At 39.9% G+C, this 24,515-nt stretch overlaps 1 protein-coding gene across 1 annotated transcript in view; it reads left to right on the forward strand.

The window, feature by feature from the left end:
• ITGA9 (integrin subunit alpha 9) overlaps positions 1 to 24,515 on the forward strand; it is a 492,766-nt gene that overhangs the window by 33,027 nt on the left and 435,224 nt on the right. The window contains exons 2-3 of the mRNA XM_075826987.1: positions 12,264 to 12,391; positions 20,112 to 20,218. Of these exons, the coding sequence (XP_075683102.1) occupies positions 12,264 to 12,391; positions 20,112 to 20,218 (235 nt within the window). The remainder of the gene's footprint in view (positions 1 to 12,263; positions 12,392 to 20,111; positions 20,219 to 24,515) is intronic.

Consider the following 24,515-nt stretch of genomic DNA (forward strand, 5'->3'; position numbering starts at 1 on the left):
TTCCAACCTTCCTTCATCACACTCACTCTTGCTACCTAAATCAAGATGCATCTCACTGCATAAAGGCATTCTAAATATAATTTCCATCAATTTGGTTTTAAATGGCTGAACTTAAACTAGCCACTTATAACGTGAAAGGTATTAATGTCCCTCAGAAGAGATTGCAAATTCTCCAATTTCTGGAGAAACAGAAAATAGACGTAGTCTTCCTACAGGAGACACACTTTAAGAAATCTTATACTCCTATCACGAAGAATAAAAATTACACCCAATGGTACAACTCAGCCTCACCCCTTAAAAGGCATAAAGGAGTTTCCATTATAATACACAAAAAATTACCCTTTACTATGACGGCTTGTAAAACAGACAGAGATGGACGGTATGTTTTTGTTAAAGGCTCAATCCATGATAAATTATTCACTTTCGCAAACATCTACACGCCCAACGTAGGTCAGGACAAATTTTTCAAACACATATTTGAGTTATTAGAGGAATTCAAGGAAGGCTCACTGATATTAGGAGGAGACTTCAATACTCCTCTACAACCATCCTTAGACACGTCCAACAACTTCTCAACTATGTCATTTAAAACACTTAAATCTATTAAAAAATTATTCTCTGAATCTCAACTAATGGATCCCTGGAGATTAAAATTCCCATCCACCAAGGAATACTCTTTCTACTCGGCAGTACATAAAAAATACTCAAGGATAGATTATCTACTAATCCCACATAGTTTATTAAGCTCAGTGAGAGAAGTGAACTATGGATTAATCACTCATTCTGATCATGCACCGCACTTTTTGACCCTAGAATTGAGCCCCAAACCTAAGTCCGCCTTTAACTGGAAACTTAACGAAAATCTGTTAAATGATGGGGAGGATGTCAAATATTTATTAAAAGGTCTTCAAAACTTTTTTACAGATAATTGCCCAGAGGGCAAATGTACGGCTACTATATGGGAAACTCATAAGGCTGTTATTAGAGGTCAACTCATTGAACTAGGCTCGAGGAAAAAAAAGGAAAAGGAACTAAGATATAAGGTATTAATAAAGGAGATAGCGAGGTTAGAAAATACACACAAGAGAACTCTAAACCCCAATGCCGAAAAAGGTCTCTTTAAACTTAGATCAGAACTCAGAGAGCTTCTTAATTTGAATACAGAAAGGTTCCTCTTCTACTCAAAATTCAGATCATATGCTCAATCTGACAAATGTGGTAAAAAATTAGCTTCTCTGATAAAAAAACACAAGTCTGCAACATTTATTCCAAAGATTAAAAACAAACAAAATAACTTGGTACATACGACAGACGAAATATCCAAAGTATTTAATACATACTATGAAGAACTATATAACTTAGATAACCAAAATGTCCAAGAAAAGGAAAGCACAATAAAAGAGGTCTTAGACGAGGTACACCTACCATGTATCAGCGAAACCCACAAAATAATACTTAACAAGCCATTTTCAACCCAAGAAATCGAAAACGCGATCAAAGCAAGTCCGAATGGGAAAAGCCCAGGACCAGACGGGTTCTCCAGTATTTATTACAAAAAGTTTAAAGACATCCTCATCCCCCATATGACTTATTACTTAAATAGCATAGATTCCTCCAATCCATTCCGTAAAGAATCTCTTACTGCTCACCTCACCTTGATCCCTAAAGAAAGCAAAGATGCCACACTCTGTAGCAATTACAGACAAATTTCATTAATTAATAATGACGTTAAAATCTATGCTAAAATAATTGCAAACAGACTACAACCCCTACTACCCTCCCTTATAAATCCTGAGCAAGTGGGTTTCACTCCCAACAGGGAAGCAAAAGACAACACCTTGAGAATAATTAATATTATACAATACGCTAAAAAACAAAATATACCGTTAGCTCTCCTATCAACAGACGCAGAAAAAGCGTTCGATAGGGTCAACTGGCAATTTTTAAAATCTACTCTTGTAAAGTTTGGTTTACCAGAAAATTTATTAGACAAAATTATGGCCTTGTACATCAACCCATCCGCTAGAATTAAAATTAACGGAGTCCTCTCACAGCCATTTCAAATTAGAAATGGAACAAGGCAAGGCTGTCCATTATCCCCCTTGTTATTCATTTTAACGATGGAAGTCTTAGCCCAAAGAATAAGAGAAAATGCAAAAATTAAAGGAATTTTATGCAATAAAACTGAACATAAAACTGCGACCTTCGCAGACGATATGCTCATTATTATGACAAATCCGAACACATCGCTTAAGATTCTGCTCAAGGAATTTGAACTGTTTGGGAAAATATCCAATTTTAAAATAAATAATTCAAAATCGGAACTCCTTAATATAAACGTGTGTACAAGAAATTGGACCTCATTATTTAAAATGTCCCCTTTCAAAAACACCTGCACTAGCATAAATTATCTAGGTATTAAGATAGATCCAGACTTGACAAAACTATTTGATCTGAACTACAAACCTCTGTTGGAAAAAATAGAAAAAGATCTTATAAATTGGAACTCAATACAAACCTCATGGTTCGGAAGAACTAATCTTGTGAAGATGATAATTCTACCCAAAGTCCTCTACTTTCTACAGACCCTCCCCATTAACATTCCCCACTCCTTTTTTAAAAACCTTAAACAAATAACAACAAAGTTTATTTGGCATTCAAAGGGATTTAGAGTCAAATATGACACCTTGACTAAACCTAGGAAAATGGGAGGGATTGGACTACCTGATTTTGAGAAGTATAGAGACGCAACCCATATCAACAGAGTCCTAGAACTATACTTTTATCCAAAACGCAAATTATGGACGGACATAGAACTGCATATGCTTAACCAAAAATTTGAAAGATATATGTGGATCACCCCCCACAATAGAATTCAATACAACACAATCGGAAACTCTCTGACAAATTTCACTCTACGGACTTGGCACAAACTTAACAAGAAAAACCTGATGGTCCCAAATATCTGTGAACTGACGCCTTTCTCATTTCTCATACCTAACAAATTCAGATCCTTGAAACAGACCATTTCTGATAATCCAACATTAGCTACCTTAGCGGTAAAACATTTAATTAAAAACAACAAAATTGTACACCAACTAACGGATCTGCCCGAGTTTAAGGATTCAAACTTAAGTGAACAAGACGACAAAACGATCCTGGAAGCAGTCAGACTGTTCTCACCAGAGATTACTGACTCAACATCATATAATTTATTATCAAAATTTGGTCCCCAACCAAAACCGGTCAAGAGTATGATATCGAAATTATACAAGTCATTATTATTAACCTCAGATCCACCTTCCTATATCTCAAGATGGGAGAAAGACCTAAACACTAAATTCTCAGCAGAACAAACCAAAATAATCTTAAACCACTCTCACTCTTTCTCAATCTCAACAAGAATCCAGGAACTTAATTATAAAATCATAGCGAGGTGGTATAAAACTCCAGAGGTTCTCAATAAGATTGATCCGTCTTATTCTCCCACTTGTTGGAGATGTGGAACAGCAAAGGGGGCGCTTTTGCATATATGGTACGAATGTCCCTTAATACTCCCATTTTGGCAAAAGGTCCAAGGCATCTTAAGAAAATTTCTAGCCATAGACATTACTCTTACTCCAGAACTAACACTACTTAACCTAGACATGTCGTATCAATATATAAATCGTAACTCTGCTTTACCACATCTTATAAGTGCAGCAAAGACCTTAATAGCTAGACACTGGAAAGAGGTTGATCCCCCTACAATAACTGAGTGGTTAAGAGAAATAAATATAATACAATCGTACGAAAAAACTAAATGGCTTTTGAACCAAGACCTAGACAAATTCCAACATATATGGGACAATTGGATACAATTTTATAAATCTGTAGATTTATCCTAATTAGCTAATACTACAGCCTGATCCCACATTTAGATAACCATCAAATTGTCTTCCTGAGGCAAGTCATCTACTCACAAGATTTTCCGTATATTGGTTCAAGGGATTTAATGCCACATGTTTTAAGGTCAACACCATATTGATTTCTCAATATAACATTATTATGCCGGATTGTATTGTTTGAGATGCATTATTATATCAATAGATGTTTCGCATTGTGAAGATGATCTGTTGCCCCCTCCCTTTTTTATTTTTGTACCCTTCCTTCCTTTTTGTTTGTTGGAAAACCCTAAAATAAAGAATTTACAAAAAAAAAAAAAGCAGTTTAAGCAAATGATTTGATTTCCACTATCTAAAGTGAAATTCAAGGGTATACAGTGAAGGAAATAAGCATTTGATCCCTTGCTGATTTTGTAAGTTTGCCCACCTGTCAAAGTCATGAACAGTCTAGAATTTTTAGGCTAGGTTAATTTTACCAGTGAGAGATAGATTATATAAAAAAAAAACAAAAAACAGAAAATCACATAGTCAAAATTATATATATTTATTTGCATTGTGCACAGAGAAATAAGTATTTGATCCCCTACCAACCATTAAGAGTTCAGCCTCCTCCAGACCAGTTACACGCTCCAAATCAACTTGGTGCCTGCATTAAAGACAGCTGTCTTACATGGTCACCTGTATAAAAGACTCCTGTCCACAGACTCAATTAATCAGTCTGACGCTAACCTCTACAACATGGGCAAGACCAAAGAGCTTTCTAAGGATGTCAGGGACAAGATCATAGACCTGCACAAGGCTGGAACGGGCTACAAAACCAAAAGTAAGACGCTGGGTGAGAAGGAGACAACTGTTGGTGCAATAGTAAGAAAATGGAAGACGTACAAAATGACTGTCAATCGACATCGATCTGGGGCTCCATGCAAAATCTCACCTCCTGGGGTATCCTTGGTCCTGAGGAAGGTGAGAGCTCAGCCGAAAACTACATGGGGGGAACTTGTTAATGATCTCAAGGCAGCTGGGACCACAGTCACCAAGAAAACCATTGGTAAGACATTACGCCGTAATGGATTAAAATCCCGCAGTGCCCGCAAGTTCCCCCTGCTCAAGAAGGCACATGTACAGGCCCGTCTGAAGTTTGCAAATGAACATCTGGATGACTCTGAGAGTGATTGGGAGAAGGTGCTGTGGTCAGATGAGACTAAAATTGAGCTCTTTGGCATTAACTCAACTCGCCGTGTTTGGAGGAAGAGAAATGCTGCCTATGACCCAAAGAACACCGTCCCCACTGTCAAGCATGGAGGTGGAAACATTATGTTTTGGGGGTGTTTCTCTGCTAAGGGCACAGGACTACTTCACCGCATCAATGGGAGAATGGATGGAGCCATGTACCGTCAAATCCTGAGTGACAACCTCCTTCCCTCCACCAGGACATTAAAAATGGCTCGTGGCTGGGTCTTCCAGCACGACAATGACCCGAAACATACAGCCAAGGCAACAAAGGAGTGGCTCAGAAAGAAGCACATTAAGGTCATGGAGTGGCCTAGCCAGTCTCCAGACCTTAATCCCATCGAAAACTTATGGAGGAAGCTGAAGATCCGAGTTGCCAAGCGTCAGCCTCGAAATCTTAATGATTTACAGATGATCTGCAAAGAGGAGTGGGTCAAAATTCCATCTAACATGTGTGCAAACCTCATCATCAACTACAAAAAACGTCTGACTGCTGTGCTTGCCAACAAGGGATTTGCCACCAAGTATTAAGTCTTGCCAAAGGGATCAAATACTTATTTTTCTGTGCACAATGCAAATAAATATATATAATTTTGACTATGTGATTTTCTTTTTTTTTTTTAATATAATCTATCTCTCACTGGTAAAATTAACCTAGCCTAAAAATTCTAGACTGTTCATGTCTTTGACAGTGGGCAAACTTACAAAATCAGCAAGGGATCAAATACTTATTTCCTTCACTGTATGATATATTTTCAGCCCTTCATGGTTTACATGCACTTAGTAAGATTATTATTGATCATTGTTGTTAACGTATAACTAACGAATAAATAAATATATATATATATACATATGTGTATATGGGGCCAGCCTGTATATAGATGGCGCCCCGTGTGAAATTATCTTTAGGTATCCCCTCCCCATCATAAAAAAAAATGCTCCATAAAAAAGTATAATGCCCCCCCCCCACAGTATAATGCCCCTTTATTGCCCCCTATACAGTATAATAATAATATTTAATAATATAATATATTATAAACCCTTCAGGGGCACAGTATTTGGTCCTCTAATTGTGCACACACAATATTATGCCCCCTAAGTGCTACATACAGTATATTGCCCACAGTAGTTCCCCTACATAGTATAATGTCCGCTTAGTGGTCTCCACACAGTATAACCCCCCTCCCCTGACTGCAACACACAGCCGCCCCTTGTAGATAGTACCCCCTGTAGATTGTGCCATACAGCCTCCCTGTAGGCAGTGCCATAATCCCCCACCTCCTCCTTGTAGACAGTGCCATACAGCCCCTCACCTCCCCCTTGTAGACGGTGCTATACAGCCCCTCACCTCCCCCTTGTAGACAGTACCATACAGCCCCCTATCTCCCCCTTGTAGACAGTGCCCCCCAAACAAAAAAAATTGTACTCACATAGGCACCATTCACATGACGAATTGAGCTTCTCCACAATGCCGACGACGGGATCCTTGCATTGGCCGGCGTGATCCTGTAGCCTAGTACAGTTTCCCAACCAATTCCTTCAGGCATTTTGAGGCAGATTTTGAATTGACAGCGTTATTTGACGTTTTGTTTGCATTTTTGTAAGCCGTTGAAGCTAATGCAAAAGACGCAGGCAAAAAAGCACTCCAAACGAGCGCCGCAGGTATTTTCTGCCTCCTATTAGTTTCACTTGGAGGTCACAGGTGGAAGCCACTTGAAGACAATCAGCCTCCCACTCACAGTAAAATGACCAACAGCCCGTCACTCACAGTATAATCACCATCAGCCCGCCACTCACAGTAAAATCACCATCAGCCCGACACTCAGACTAAAATCACCATCAGCCCATCAGTCACAGATGCCCCCGGTAGATTGTGCCACACAGCCCTTTTTAGGTAGTGCCACACAGTCCCCTTGTAGGTAGTGCCACACAGCCCCCTTGTTGGTAGTGCCACACAGCCCCCTTGTAGCTAGTGCCACACAGCCCCATTGTAGGTAGTGCCACAAGCCCCTTTGTAGGTAGTGCCACAGAACCCCCTTGTAGGTAGTGCCACACAGCCCCCTTGTAGGTAGTGCCACACAGCCCCCTTGTAGGTAGTGCCACACAGCCCCCTTGTAGGTAGTGCCACACAGCCCCCTTGTAGGTAGTGCCACACCCCCCCCCTGTAGGTAGTGTCACGCAGCCCCTTTGTAGGTAAATGCTACACAGCCCCCTTGTAGGTAGTGCCACACAGCACCCTTGTAGATAGCACACCCCTTCACTGCCACTATAGCTCCCTAAAGGAGTAGAATCCCCTTGTGGCCAGAGATTCCACTCCTGGACGGAGTGCTTGATGTCTCTGTTTATATATGGACAGTGACATCAGGGGCAACTCCTGAAGCAGAATCCCCGTCCACAGTGTTCCACTCCAGGAGAAGCCCCTGACGGCTCTGTCCATTTATGGACAGTGCCGTCAGGGGGTTCTCCTGGAGCTGAATCACCGCCACCGCAGGGATACCTCCCTGCTCTGCTATAGTGTTCAATAGTATCTGCATCCTAAGGACGCAGATACTATTGAATGTGGCGTTGCTACCGCTGTAGCAGCGACAGCGATGGCTGGCAGTGGCGGCGCCGGCCATGGGGCCGCAGCACAGGTGCCCTCATGCCCGGAGTCATGGCTAGGCTGAGTGAAGAAGCGCCCGGGCGGAGAGGCAGCTGCTGAGTCACCGGGCCCGGGTCTTCTGAAAGACAGGCATGGGGAGTCAACGCATCACTCGATTCTACCTGCTCGAGTGATGCGCCCTGTGCAATGACACAGGTCGCACACTCCTAAGGCTGGCCCTGTGTATATATATATATATACCTATATATATATATATACCTATATATATATATAGATATATATATATATATACACCTATATATATACACATACACTAAGCCTGTTAAAATTGTGTATTTATTGTGAATAGAGTAGAGCCAGCCCACAGAGCCAGTACTTGATACATAGAGCCAGTGATCAGATTATATTCTACGTATGTTGCAGCATATAAAGTCTATGCACTAACCGGGTGTAGTCTTAATCTTGTAAACGCAGCCATTTATACTTTACATCTTTCTTGCCTTTAATTCTGGCAATGGAGGTATCTATCTGTTGCAGTTTTCCTACAGTGTATAAAAGTCATCCCGCAGGTTAGGGGAGTTTGAAGCCAGAGTCATCCTAATCCCATCCATTAACTGTAGACACAGTCAAACAATCTGGAAAAGAATGCTGGTAAACAAAACTCACCTTCGTATAGCCTTGGTCTCAATGAACATCATTCAGGGACCAAATCTATCCATGCTCACAATGTGCCTACTGTTACAGCTTTTTCTGTTATTTGGAGACTTGTCCTTGTACACTTGATAAGGCTCATGTGTTATATTTCTTTGGTACAGAGCTTTGTTCCTTTTTTGCCTGTTGCCACCAGTAGGGTTCCATTCGGTATGCAATATTGACTTGAATAAAAGCCACATTGTATACAAACATTTGTAATTTGCTTTTCTCACAAGGGACTCAATGGGAAGAATTACCCCTATAGTTGTGGCTCCTTAGCTTTATCGAGTATATTAGCGCCCAATTATTTATTTTGCCGATTTCTCAGTCAGAAAGTGTTGAAGAAATGTTAGGGAATTTTTCTCTTCCGCTTCCAGCCAAGATCTGTTCCTTTTGATTAAAAAAACATATTGTAGAGTGGATCTCCTCTACAAGGTTTCAAACCAGCCTAAAAAGACTCCTTATATTGTTTATATCATTCATATACATGGCACCTTTCACAACTTACCTGGTTGCTCTTGGAAGCAGACAACAGTTTGGCCTCCCACTGTCAGACGTGAGACCTAAGTTTGTTCTGTGTCATCTGAGCTCCCACAGTGCACTAAAAACCTTATGTTACTCAGATTGGTATGGGTAAAGCAAAGTATTTACAGTGTCACTCATTGTTTTATATACATTGTTGTTCAACATGGAAATAGTCTTTAAAGGGTAATATCCATCTTATAAAGTGATTGTATATCGCTAGGTGGCTGTGCCGGCGTAGGACCACTGGGACCCCCACCGCTCCTGAGAATGATTTAGCGCTGCATCTGCTTCTAAGTTTTCCATGCACAGTGGTGCTCCTGGCCACCTGGCTGTGCAGGACCGCAACTGCAGAGAAACAGTGAAGGGGACATAGCAGCCCCTTCATTCTTAGGATTGGTGGGGGTCCTAGAGGTCGGTCCTCCACGATCATAAAGTGATGGCATATCGTAGCAATTCGATCTGTCAGATTCGTACACTGTAGCAGGTCATGAGAATCATGATTTTGTGAAGGAAGTGACATCACCATGTGTTCTTTTATCAAAACTTTGGATATATGTGATAGTGGGAGTGTGAGTATAGTAAGTGAGGAATCCAAATGTGATAATAAATATGATCAACACAAAAAGGATATCTATTATATGGCATGGCAAATGTGGTAAAATGAGAAAAAAAATTTTAGATAATGTTTAGGAATGTTCCTCTATACCAATGGAAAATATCCAACTTCTTGTTTTTGGACACGTAGGAATGATCCACATGTGACTAACATATTCTCAATATTCTTTTCTTTTGCTTGCCTTTATTAAAGGGGTTTTCCAGCCACTAAAAATTGATGGCCTATCCTCAGGAAAGGCCATCAAAAGACTGATGGGTCAGGGTCCGACTCCCTGCACCCCGCTGATCAGCTGTTTTGTAGTAGAATGCAGCGTAAAGTCGGTCCTTTCTTCTTGTTCAGTACAATTTATAGCATATATTGGTGTCTCATTTCAATGTCTTATACAAATTGTCTTTCTTTTTGCCTGTGTTGCTTTCTCTAGTGGTTTCCTGTAGACCAATGTCCTGGTTTCGGAGAAACAGCTACAACTTTCCCTCAAGCATTTGGAATTTCTGGATTTCTTTGAAGTCACTTTCTAGATTGACAGCTATAACATTTGTAGAACTTTGGCACAGAGATTTGATGAGAGAAATGTAGTGAATGCCTTGTTTTAAGACGGGAATAATTAAGAATATCAGTCAAACATAATCCATCTCTGTTGAGAAATTATAGACTAATAATCTGGTATTCCCCTTATCTTTTATAATGACATTCTACAATGCTCAAGTTTTCAGCATACATTATACATATGAGTTCAACTTCAAGCCCATAAAAGAGTTCTTCAATCTGAACAGTATTAGAATTCCAACACATAAGGCCAGATTCATACAGCTGTATTAAAGGCCGCAACACCTGGATCCCTATATAGTTTCTGTTGAACTTCACTTAGATCACCATATTGTTCTTAATGCAATTGTCTAGTAAGTAATCCCCTTCTGCATTACAATTATAGGTTCCTCATATTGTCCACTGGAAGATTATTTGGATTCTCATGAATTCCCATTTCGTGCATGCGCAAGAACAAGCTTTTTTCATCCCCTCTGTGGATTCATAATATGTTTCATATCATAATATTAAGAATATTTTTGTTGCCCTGGAATAAGGACAAATGTTCTGTCTGGATGGAGAAGTATTCAGTGTAGAGAGTACAACAGATATGTCATGTGCATAATTATGTTGATACACAAACACATGAATGAAGACTCTAAAGAAGAAAAGAAGCCGCTATTATTTCTAAAACAGCATAATAATACATATACAGATGAACCTCGACTCTTGATATTTCTGTTTAAAGGGCATCTGTGAGAAAAAATGCTTAGGCTGTGTTCCCACAGTTCAGATTTGCTGCAGATTTTGCCTGAATTTTGTAAGCCAAAACCAGAATTGGCACAAGGAGTGAAGACCTATAAGGCCTTGCTTTATATATTTCTTCTGTTTAGATTCCGTTCCTGGTTTTGGCTAAAAAAAAACATGCAAAATCTTTAGAAAATATGCACTGTGGGAACCCAGCCTTAGGGTATCTTTGGAGGCCCTAACAAGTGCAAGTCATTGAATGCCTTTGCATTGGCTAATCGTCAACCTGATCCACCGATCCTAGTTAAGCAGATGGGTCCTCTTGACCAATTAGATACACCAGAGGGCTCATGTAGTGGTAGCCCACTATTTCATTGAATAGAGTGCTTCTACTGCTACTAATGACAGATGGCAAAGTGTATGCATGGCATACTTACCCAACCCTACTGAAATTATATCCTTTCTAATTTTCGGGAGTGGGAGCACAATTCCACTTTCTGCCTGAGGAACAAGGAAGACCAGAATCACCCCTGGTGGGTGGTGAGAGTGATTTTTTTTATTTTTATTTTTTACACATGCATTGCCCTTATAGGCAAGCTATTATGAATGAGCTACTTAGAATAATTCCATAAATTTTTTGGTGCGTTATGCATGCATCCTGATTAAAGAACCACCTACAATGACTAGCTTTGTGTAAAAAGCAATCTATAGTCCGTAGACCTGTGCCCCGAACTATAGACAGAATTATAAGAAAGTGAACATTATATGATATGTTCTTCATTAGTAGAAACTTATTGCTATGTAACTTTAAAGACCAACAGTTTTAATTTACATCTAGGCTAGGTTCACGTCTGTGTAGAATCATCTTTGCAGATTCCATCATATTTGTCGCAATACATATTGCAAAATACAGCCATTATTAATGGATCCCGAAGGAACCCATTAGAAGTCATTGAGGTTCTTTCAGACGCCGTTGGTGTCCATTGTGTGACGCATCCATCACATCTTGAACTACATTTTTCTGCTCCTCTGAAGGAACAGAAAAACAGAATTCACACCACAGATGTGAACCTAAAGGCATAGGGTCAGTGATGCTCTTCTCCATTGACACAATACTCCTCCTTCTATAAAATAACTGTCAAAGGAATTTGGCGCGATCACTTTTTTTTAATTAAGTCTGTATTATGCCTTTTGAGATAATGTATTGTACGTAATGATACTGTAGGGTATGTCAGTAGTCTCAGTATGCCTCGGATGGCTCAGGTCCCTTTTGACTATAGATTTTCCAGCTTCTCGATCCAGTCATTTACATGCTTCAGACAAGACCTTATGTAGAAGTTACAAGATTAAAAATGTCATGTATTCAATACTATAAATGCTCATAGGAAACTGGATTTTTTACCCCAAATGTGTATACTTACTTTTGACTTTCTGTTTTTAGGATACTGGTGGGAGCCCCAAAAGCAGATTCTAAATTCAGTTCAATTTTAAAATCTCCTGGCGCAGTTTTTAAATGTAGAGTTCATAGCAATCCTGACAAGAAGTGTACAGAGCTGGATCTAGGAAGAGGTAAGTTACATGAAACAGTATTTTCACATTGTGGGGGTCATTTTAGATTTTAGTTTTCTTTTAAATTCATTCTGAAATTTTAAGGTGTTATTATCCCATCTTGACAACCCCTTGTTAGATTTGAAGCCACCCCAATGATCAATTCACTAGTCCTTCAATCCAATCCCTGACAGTCAGCTGTTATCACTGAGGGAAGCTTTTTGCTGTCCCAATTGGGGACACTTGTCTATGATGCCCTAGTAAGGCATATGGAAACGACAAGTAAGAATACTCCCCCAAACGAAAAACTGCCAGACATGTGGAAAACATATAGAAAATGGCAACCAAATGCTTTATACACATGACTCCACATGTTTTTGCCATTCTCAACTGTATATCTACACCAAAAACTGTCTGTGAGGTAAATGTGCCCCTAGGTGTCTAGATGAAATAATAGAAAATCTGCATTGTTAATTAAAACTTCATTAACTTTGTGTATAATATTTTATTTGGAAGAAATATGCTTCAGTTTTTCTCCAAAAGACGGTTGTGCAGACCTTTGTTCGGTGTTCAATTTGCAAGATCTGGCAACTTACGGCTCTGTTCACATGTGCATCAAAGCTCCAATCTGATAGATCCGTAATAGTTGTGTTTTTAAAATGTCCTAAAAGAAGCATAGAGGTATGTTCACATGTGGCAGATTTAGCCGAAATATACAGTTAGGTCCAGAATTATTTGGACAGTGAAACAATTTTCATGATTTGGGGTCTGCATGCCACCACATTGGATTTGAATGAAACATCTGAGATGCAATTGAAGTGTTGAACAAAAATATCCTGTGAAACGTTTAGGAATTGCAACCATTTTTCTACACAGCCTCCTCTTTTCAGGGGCTCAAAAGTAATTGGACAAATTAATATTACCATAAATAAAAAGTTTTTTTTAAATACTTTGTAGAGAATACTTTGCAGGCAATGACTGCCTAAAGTCTGGAACCCATGGACATAACCAAACGCTGGGTTTCCTCCTTTGTGATGCTTTACCCGGCCTTTACTGCAGCTTTCTTCAGTTGTTGCTTGTTTGTGGGTCTTTCTGCCTTAAAGAGGCTCTGTCACCAGATTTTGCAGCCCCTATCTGCTATTGCAGCAGATCGGCGCTGCAATGTAGATTACAGTAACGTTTTTATTTTGAAAAAACGAGCATTTTTGGCCAAGTTATGACCATTTTTGTAGTTATGCAAATGAGGCTTGCAAAAGTCCAAGTGGGTGTGTTTAAAAGTAAAAGTACAAGTGGGCGTGTATTATGTGTGTTCATCGGGGCGTTTTTAATACTTTTACTAGCTGGGCGCTCTGAAGAGAAGTATCATCCACTTCTCTTCAGAACGCCCAGCTTCTGACAGTGCAGACACAGCCGTGTTCTCGAGAGATCACGCTGTGACGTCACTCACAGGTCCTGCATCGTGTCAGACGAGCGAGGACACCGGCACCAGAGGCTACAGTTGATTCTGCAGCAGCATCAGCGTTTACAGGATACACAAGATTTCTTGTCAATAATTATGGACTTTGGTTGGCAAAAAGGATTCAAATTGGCTAGTATTGACGTCGAAAGCCTATACACCCGTATCCCTCAGGATGCCGGTGTACAGGCCGTTAGACGTCAATTGCAGTATACTAAAAGTGATCATGCGTTTATTGACTTCATATGTGAGGCATTACAGTATGTGTTGAGTCACAATTCCTTTCAATTTGATGACATCTGGTATCGACAAAAGTCAGGAACGGCGATGGGTACTCCCGTAGCTCCGACTTTTGCGAATTTATTTTTAGCGGACTTTGAAGAACAAATGATATACAATCTTTCTAATCCCTATGCCAAATACCTACAGCTATACCTACGTTATATAGACGACATTTTTGTAGTGTGGTCTGGTACCCAGCAGGAGTTTCTAGACTTTGTAAAATACCTGAATGCAAATTCGTCAAATATGAGTTTTACACATAAATTTGGTAATCAAGAAATTGAGTTTTTGGATGTATATGTAACAATAGAGGAGGGAGCAATTCAGACTAAAGGTTATCGAAAACCAACAGCCACTAATACATTGTTGCGGTATGATAGTTATCACCCTAGACATATAACTAAATCTTTACCTTATGCTCAATTTTTACGTCTAAGACGAATTAATAGTAGTGACTTGACATTTTATAAACAGGCAGATGAGATGAGTCAAAAGTTGGAAGCAAGAGGTTATCCGGTACAATTGGTAAAAGATGCTTTAAATAGAGCTAGTGAAATTAAACAAACATCGTTATTCCATCATAAAAAACATAGTCGAAAAACTCCTATGAAAAAAGATCAGAGATTTGTTCTATCCTTCGGTTATAGCCCAATGAGTGATGTTATCCGAACAAGTATTCGAAACAATTGGCACCTAATTGAGAATGATCCATTACTTATGGAAGTCGCAATTAGGAAACCAATTGTATCCTTTCGTAGATGTAAAAATTTAAAAGATATTTTAGTCAGGGGACGTTTTTCCCAAAAAGAGAAGTGCAAAGAGAATTGGTTGACAGCTAATAGTCCAAAGGGTAACCACAGATGTGGTCAATGCAATTATTGCAATTCCATAATACGTACAAGGAACCTGAATTTAGGGGGCATTACGTTTGAAATTAATGGATTAATAACCTGTAGGACTCAATATGTTGTTTATGCAGTAATTTGCGATTGTGGTAGATTTTATATAGGAAAAACTATACGACCTATGTATGTAAGATTTCGTGAACATATAAGATCACTAAATACATGTGAGGGATGCCCTAGGTTGATACAACATATGCAGGAGAAAAATGAAAATAACGCTCGATGTATGCGATTTGTGGGTATTGTTCACATTCAGCCATTGGTGTTAGGAGGAGACAGACACAAATCTTTGCTGCAGAGAGAGGCAGAGATTATTTCTCTGACAGGTGCACTAGGACCGCTCGGTCTCAATGATCGGAATGATCTGAGTTCGTTTTTAACATGAACCTTATTTGTTTTTAGAGTATTTGGTATTGTAATTTTGATATTCTAAGATTAGAAAGTACCAGCTGTATGAACCATCAAAGTATACTGTGCATTTCCCTGTCTTTTTTAATTTTTTGTTATGTAACAATGTGTACTAATTTGTGTATAAAAAGGCAGGTGAAGGAAGTGACGCTAGGGCCTTGAGAAAGCGTGTACCAGCACGTGAAACGGCCGTAGGCATTTCCACATCCTGACCTAGATCCTCTTTTGTAATAAAGAACGAATTTTTTGCCAGTTTCGGTGAGTGCCTCGATCATTCCTCTACATATATATCCAGCTTTTTGTGCTATTCTTTCGAAGAGCAACTCCGTGGCAATTTACCTGCAATCATCCAACAGTAAGCAAGCCATATTTCAACTCCTATTCCGACTGTGCGGTTTTGGTAGTGCCAGCCTCTTTCCTTCTTCCCATTGATTGTATCCAGTGTATTTGGGCTAGAGCACGCCGATAGAACCAGCCATGGAAAATAATCCAGTGGATCATGTGGAGCCTCTGGCTACTTTGGATTCAGCAGCGCTGATCGCAGGTCGTATGGATGTGGATGCGTTTTTTGCACAATGCAATCTCCAAGATGAGTTGCAGGTGATGGGCACAAAAGCTCTTGAAAATAAGGTTATGTTTCTGTCCGAAAAAGAAGTCAAGTTGTTTTGGACTGTTAACTCCTTACAATCTTACAAGGACTGTAATAGATCACCTAGAGGCTTGCGTATATATAAAGAAATTTCGCAATATCATGATGATATGGAATTTGCTGCACAGTGGAAACAGCTGCATGTACAACATTCACTCAATTTAACTGAGTTAATACTGACCCGCACTGAAAAAGAATATACATCTATAAAGGAACAACTTGGTAAAGCCAAAATGGAATTAAAAACGAGATTAACCGAAACACAATTCCAAATGTTTATTAAGAAAGTTGATAAGAAGGTTATTCCTATCCAGTCGGAAATAAAAGAAAGGAAAAAAGATAAATTCATCCGAGATAAAGGTGATTTTGATACCGGTCATATCTTCAGTTGGGGTAATCGGAGGATACGAAAATTTAGACGTCAAAGGATCCAGCATAAATCAACTGATTACTGGACTACTGATTCGGGATCGGATTCTAGCTATGGAGAAGAAGTGACCAGGCATGGTCCGTTGATGGACATTTCCACCAGTTCTGTAATTGAGGGGAATAATAACCCTTTAGGAGGAGCATCAGAAGGGGTCGTCAAAGGCAGAAGAGGCAATTATGCAGGAGTCAAGCAAAAGCAGGTCTCTTGGAGACAGTAAGAGACTGTTCTTCTAACAATGCAGTGTCTATATCTGATTTGGATGTACCTGTTTCTACCAATGTAACAACTGTGATTAATCTGTCCGATCTTATTTTGACTCCAGATTGTTTGTCTCTGCTTTCAAAGGGCTTTAACTACTGTATCAATTCTGAATTTGATTATACTAAATTTGAAATAGATCTTTATAAATCAATACGTAAGATGAATTTGCATCGGGTTTTTTCTGGTCATGTTTCTGAAAAGGTGCCTCCTATTGGAGAAAGGAAAGTTACTGTAGGTAATCTTGGCTTTAGTTTAAATGATAATTTTTCTGCTGAAGATAGAAAAATGCTACATATTTTAATGGATGTCCCTATTGAAGAAGTGGATTGTGAATCACAATCGTACAATATTGAGAAGTTTCAGGGTGGGAGACCATCCACCTTCAACCCTCCTTTACCTGCCGGTTCACAATTAGATTTATTTCAAAAAGAGGTTTTACGTGATGTAAAATGCCTCATCTATCCTTCAGCCATTCCTAATCTATCAGTAGAGGAAAGAAAGGCATTGAAATGGTTAAGTTCTAATAATAATATTATTTTAAAACCGGCAGATAAAGGAGGGAATATAGTGTTACTGTCCAAAGAATATTATATTCAGGAGGCCCATCGTCAGTTAGATGACAATTCGGTCTATGAAATCCTCAAACAGGAACCAACTTCATTATACCTAAGGTTATTGAGATCACTATTGAGAAAGGGGGTTGAGGGTGGTTTCTTTTCTGAAAAATTCGGAGAGAAATTAATTATACCATTTCCCAATAGACCATACTGGTATTTCATCCCAAAGGTACATAAATCAATGGAATTTCCCCCGGGCCGCCCCATTATAGCGGGAATTGGATCAGTTACTGAGCCACTTTCACGCTATTTGGATTGGGTTATGCGCCCATTATTAAAGAATATTCCTTCCTATTTACAGGATACACAAGATTTCTTGTCAATAATTATGGACTTTGGTTGGCAAAAAGGATTCAAATTGGCTAGTATTGACGTCGAAAGCCTATACACCCGTATCCCTCAGGATGCCGGTGTACAGGCCGTTAGACGTCAATTGCAGTATACTAAAAGTGATCATGCGTTTATTGACTTCATATGTGAGGCATTACAGTATGTGTTGAGTCACAATTCCTTTCAATTTGATGACATCTGGTATCGACAAAAGTCAGGAACGGCGATGGGTACTCCCGTAGCTCCGACTTTTGCGAATTTATTTTTAGCGGACTTTGAAGAACAAATGATATACAATCTTTCTAATCCCTATGCCAAATACCTACAGCTATACCTACGTTATATAGACGACATTTTTGTAGTGTGGTCTGGTACCCAGCAGGAGTTTCTAGACTTTGTAAAATACCTGAATGCAAATTCGTCAAATATGAGTTTTACACATAAATTTGGTAATCAAGAAATTGAGTTTTTGGATGTATATGTAACAATAGAGGAGGGAGCAATTCAGACTAAAGGTTATCGAAAACCAACAGCCACTAATACATTGTTGCGGTATGATAGTTATCACCCTAGACATATAACTAAATCTTTACCTTATGCTCAATTTTTACGTCTAAGACGAATTAATAGTAGTGACTTGACATTTTATAAACAGGCAGATGAGATGAGTCAAAAGTTGGAAGCAAGAGGTTATCCGGTACAATTGGTAAAAGATGCTTTAAATAGAGCTAGTGAAATTAAACAAACATCGTTATTCCATCATAAAAAACATAGTCGAAAAACTCCTATGAAAAAAGATCAGAGATTTGTTCTATCCTTCGGTTATAGCCCAATGAGTGATGTTATCCGAACAAGTATTCGAAACAATTGGCACCTAATTGAGAATGATCCATTACTTATGGAAGTCGCAATTAGGAAACCAATTGTATCCTTTCGTAGATGTAAAAATGTAAAAGATATTTTAGTCAGGGGACGTTTTTCCCAAAAAGAGAAGTGCAAAGAGAATTGGTTGACAGCTAATAGTCCAAAGGGTAACCACAGATGTGGTCAATGCAATTATTGCAATTCCATAATACGTACAAGGAACCTGAATTTAGGGGGCATTACGTTTGAAATTAATGGATTAATAACCTGTAGGACTCAATATGTTGTTTATGCAGTAATTTGCGATTGTGGTAGATTTTATATAGGAAAAACTATACGACCTATGTATGTAAGATTTCGTGAACATATAAGATCACTAAATACATGTGAGGGATGCCCTAGGTTGATACAACATATGCAGGAGAAACATGAAAATAACGCTCGATGTATGCGATTTGTGGGTATTGTTCACATTCAGCCATTGGTGTTAGGAGGAGACAGACACAAATCTTTGCTGCAGAGAGAGGCAGAGATTATTTCTCTGACAGGTGCACTAGGACCGCTCGGTCTCAATGATCGGAATGATCTGAGTTCGTTTTTAACATGAACCTTATTTGTTTTTAGAGTATTTGGTATTGTAATTTTGATATTCTAAGATTAGAAAGTACCAGCTGTATGAACCATCAAAGTATACTGTGCATTTCCCTGTCTTTTTTAATTTTTTGTTATGTAACAATGTGTACTAATTTGTGTATAAAAAGGCAGGTGAAGGAAGTGACGCTAGGGCCTTGAGAAAGCGTGTACCAGCACGTGAAACGGCCGTAGGCATTTCCACATCCTGACCTAGATCCTCTTTTGTAATAAAGAACGAATTTTTTGCCAGTTTCGGTGAGTGCCTCGATCATTCCTCTACATATATATCCAGCTTTTTGTGCTATTCTTTCGAAGAGCAACTCCGTGGCAATTTACCTGCAATCATCCAACAGTAAGCAAGCCATATTTCAACTCCTATTCCGACTGTGCGGTTTTGGTAGTGCCAGCCTCTTTCCTTCTTCCCATTGAGCGTTTGCAGGTAAGTAGCTACATCGACTTACCTGCTAACGCCGATGCTGCTGCAGAATCAACTGAAGCCTCTGGTGCCGGTGTCCTCGCTCGTCTGACACGATGCAGGACCTGTGAGTGACGTCACAGCGTGATCTCTCGAGAACACAGATGTATGGAGCAGATTTGCAACAAATTTTCCACGTGTGAACATAACCTAACAGATCTCATTGACTTTAATGTGAACTTCATTATATCTGTAACGGATCTTGTAAAGTTGGAATCTGTGAGCAGAGCTGATGTTATGAATGGTATATTGTTTCACTTGTAATTTTCAAGTTGTCTAAAATGAGAGGAGGATATTTGGAGTTAGTTCTGCAATAAGATCCTCACCACAAAGGTCGTCTTTGAAGCTAATTTGCTTTTAGTGATTATGTACCACGCTGTACCTTGTGCTGAGCACAGAGTGGATTCATTGCTCTCACCTCCTCCTTTCAGGAAACAGTCGAGGGATTTATTGTGGAAAGACATGTAAAGAAGACATGAATGAGGAGTGGATGGGAGTTACGCTGGCAAGACAATCAAAGACTGATGGCAGTGTCCTGGTAAGACTATGCTCACCCTCCATCAATATAATGCAATGAGAAATATGATATCGTAAAGAGTGATAAATTAAAAGTTTGCAGCATCATTTTTTTTTACCTTTGCCATTGAATAGACATGATATAAATATGCATTGAAGTCTATTTGATGCATTTTCATACCTCACGTCTAAGATCTTGTAAAACATCATGACATCATAAGTTGTGGGGTAGCATGATGATGCCGCACAGTTAAATCACACCACCCACTGGTGGGTGTCACAGAGGTCAGCAGCACCATATTATAACTGTGCCTGGGGCCATATGTTTTGTTCAGTTTGGCCAGATCTTCAGTTACCTACATTTCACATGATAAAAAAATAATCACGTCCTCATTTTCTTTAGGAAATGGAATGTGGTTTGGTGAATGGTCTCTTTGTTATTTAATAGAAATAATGTGGCACTTGTTGGGTCATTGCAAAATAGAGACAGAAAAAGGTCTTAAGATGAACTGGCTTAATAGATAGTAATTCATCCAAGAAGAAAACTGTGGGTTAAAGATGCATCTTATTTTTAGCTTTCTTTTATTATCATAGAAATGCTATAACATGTACAATAATAATGCTAGTTTACGTTAGCAATAAGCAGTTAACCAGTCTGATATCCCAGTAAAGATTGGTAATGAAAACATCGTAAGTACATTAGATGTAATATATATGTATAGATGTCTGAAACACTTATCATCAATTTGATCAACTCTTCTAATCTTATTCTGTGATTATTCCGCATTCAATTTTACACCAATAATATTAAACATACCGGAACTCGGCTAATCCTGCTTCATTTTTTCACCCTGAGGCTGCGCATTAGATATTGTTTGGTAGATCCCACAAATTTGATCAGGATCTGCCATCAATCCATGTCTATGTCTTTTGAGTCTGCCAGACCTTCTCCCAGAAATCCAACCTGCCTACCCTTCTATAAGTAACAACACTCTTCCGGGGGAAAAGTATCCTTGTTGCCGATTGCAACCTAATAAAATTTCATCTCTCATGGCTTATAGCAGCCAATCACTGTTCATCTTTCATTTTCTACCTCTTTTCCTGAGACGGACTTGTTTCATGTACTGATAGTTGCCATATATGTGTTTAAGTTAGTGGAGTCCATCATGATCTGTTAGAATCTATTAAGAAATAAATATGTCATAGCTGTCATGCCTCCATTATGTATGGAAGGCATGACACTAGTGTGAATAGAGCCTAAACATATATGCATAAAGGTATTAGGACCTTCTATTTTGCGCATACAATTGGTGGTTCACTTTTGCTTCTTTAACACAATAGTGTTGACATATTTTACATTGCTAATCTCATTGTTTTGATGTTTTACATAGGCAAGAAATATTTTGTACTTGCTCAACATTGTCCATTTTTACCATTTAGCAGTACGGGATTGCGTGTGTTGCATCACTCTCGCTGCAGAGTTCTGGCCCCTGACACCTCGACAATAAATGTAGTATTACATGGCACCCATTCTTTCCATTGGCTCTCCGCTGTGGTAAATAGGGGTTTAAACTGGGGGATCCCCTGAATGATTTCCATACGGCCTTTTCAATGTCATGGGCTATTTAAAAAAAAAAATTGAATTATTTTAGAAAGGGGTTTATTACATGGAATGATGGTAGAGTTGTAGATTCTGATATTCTGATTCAAAACATACCATAAGAGACTGCTATTAACTATAGATAATATCCTCAATCTATTAAAAACAGGATGTCATGTCCTAAACTCTGTTTTCGGCCCCAGCTGCCATACTAGTCTCGCATCTGCCGATTGCGGAAGGAAGGTCGATTTATTAAAATCCTGTCTTGTTTTTCATCGCCCCTTTGTTTATGGTATACTAGTCTTAAGCACAAATAGTAAAAATACCAAATAGTGCTAAATAAAAGATATTCCGGAGTTTCCTATGCTTGAATACATATTTCTTTTCAACACGCCTCCTAGATCTCCAGATTTTTGAAGGGTTGTATGATAAAAATAATGTCTATTTGGCTGGAGTCATGGTTTATAATTATAGTGCAACATTAGGGCTTTGTAGGGATTTGCACCTTAGCCATTATTACGGTATTTGCACCTTAGACATTTTTGGCCTATCCACGTTATATGCCATAAATGTCTGATGTTTTACCCGAGCCCTAAACCGCCTGGCAAGACTGCTGACGCATCCAGGCGGAGGTTAAATTGAGAGGCGGTCTGTCTCCATTGATTCCTATGAGATTACAGAAACAGCCGAACAACCAGGCGGGACGGGAATCTACCCCGGTTCTGGAGATAAGTGTGAGTCTCAGCACTGGTACCTGCATCTATCCGACATTTATGGCATATCCCATGGATATGCCATAAAAGTCTAAGGTGGGAAAACCATTTAAGGCCCTGAAAAAATTCAACAACCAATAGGTCATCAATTGTTTTGAGGTTCCCTGAAAAGTTCTTCTTGGGGCCCCCTGCCCACCCCCCAACTTCTCTTCATGGTTGAGAGCCCCCAGTTTTCAGTAAACATGATGTGTCTTTGATCTGCTGCAAGTTTCCTTGACTGACCACCTCGTTTACGGTCCCTAACATTGTCCGTTTCTTTGTGCTTCTTCAAAAGCGCTTGAACATCACATCCCGGTCTGGTTTGAAATTTTTGCCTGGGAGATATATAAATTCCGCCACTGAATAGGGTTAGCTAGCAGCTTAGCAGACAGTATCACACACAATAGGATTAGATACAGCAGTCCAACCGACAGTATGACACATGATAGGATTACAGGGCCCAGAAGACAGTATCACGCATGATAGGTTTAGATACAGGGCCGAGCAGACAGTATCACGCATTATAGGCTTAGATGCAGGTCCCAGCAGACAGTATCATGCATGATAGGATTAGATACAGGGCCCAGCAGAAAGTATCACACATGATAAGATTAGATACAGGGCCCAGCATACAGCACCACTCATGATAAGATTAGATACAGCCTGTATGCTCGTTACCCTCCTCGCTCCTGAGCCAGGTCCTCTTAGTCCCCAGGTGCAGCGCGGGTCCTGATGCCAGTCAGTGTCACGCCGTTGTGCACAGCGCATGACGTCGCGTTGCGACACCGCACACGGATCTCACTCACGAGGAGGGTGGTAAGTATAGTGTTACTGAAATAACAGGAGCCCGTGTAGAGTATTACATAGGCCCCAGTTACTACAGTAACTATGGTTATAAGTGGTGGGGGGCTCATGAGCCCTCCTAGCTTCGGGGCGCGGTCGTAACTGTGGCTGCTGCGACCCCTATGGCTACGCCACTGACCTAAAAGTTGTGTTATCTATTTTTTTATGAGGTGTTACTTCTTTTAAATATTTCGCTGCTATGTGTACCTGGAAATTTTGCACCTCTGGTAACTGGAATAATTTCACAATTCTGACAAGTACAAATAAAGCCTAATATTTTACTCCTATATTTATATATATTTTTTAAAGTATCCTACCTTTACAAATTTCATGTGCCAACAGTAAAAGTCTGATAGTCAGACCAACGTGGAGCAGAATAATTACAATTTCAAACTACTGGAAGGGTGGACTGAAGTCAATGTCTAAGTATGCATTTCGTGGTTACCATGAGTGCCACATGCACTCCCTTGATAGCCACTACATTGGAGTCTGGATCAGTAGGATCCACTGGAACCATGCGTGGTTATTGGTATATCAATACACCAGACTATTTAAAGCAGGGGTCTCAAGCACGTGGCCCGCGGGCCGCATGCGGCCCCTGGGGCTGTCATCTGCGGCCCGCGGGACACAGAGCCGCTAGACTCTGGAATTCCCTGACATCGCTGTCCACATATGAACAGCGATGTTTGGGGCTTCCCCAGAGCCGGAGTCCCGTGCAGAGCGCTAGTATACGCTCTGCTCCGGGACTCTGTGGAATTCCCTGACATCGCTGTCCATATATGGACAGTGTGTCAGGACCTTCCTCAGAGCGGAGTCCTGAGCAGAGTGCTAGTACAGGCTCTGCTCCGGGACTCTGTGGAAATCCCTGACATCGCTGTCCATATATGGACAGTGTGTCAGGGTCTTCCCCAGAGCGGAGTCCCGAGCAGAGCGCTAGTACAGGCTCTGCTCTGGGACTCTGCGGAATTCCCTGAGATCGCTGTCCATATATGGACAGTGTGTCAGGGTCTTCCCCAGAGCGGAGTCCCGAGCAGAGTGCTAGTACAGGCTCTGCTCCGGGACTCTGTGGAAATCCCTGACATCGCTGTCCATATATGGACAGTGTGTCAGGGTCTTCCCCAGAG

Source organism: Rhinoderma darwinii, chromosome 5 (genome assembly GCF_050947455.1).
Source record: "Rhinoderma darwinii isolate aRhiDar2 chromosome 5, aRhiDar2.hap1, whole genome shotgun sequence".
In the NCBI taxonomy this organism is placed as follows: domain Eukaryota; kingdom Metazoa; phylum Chordata; class Amphibia; order Anura; family Rhinodermatidae; genus Rhinoderma; species Rhinoderma darwinii.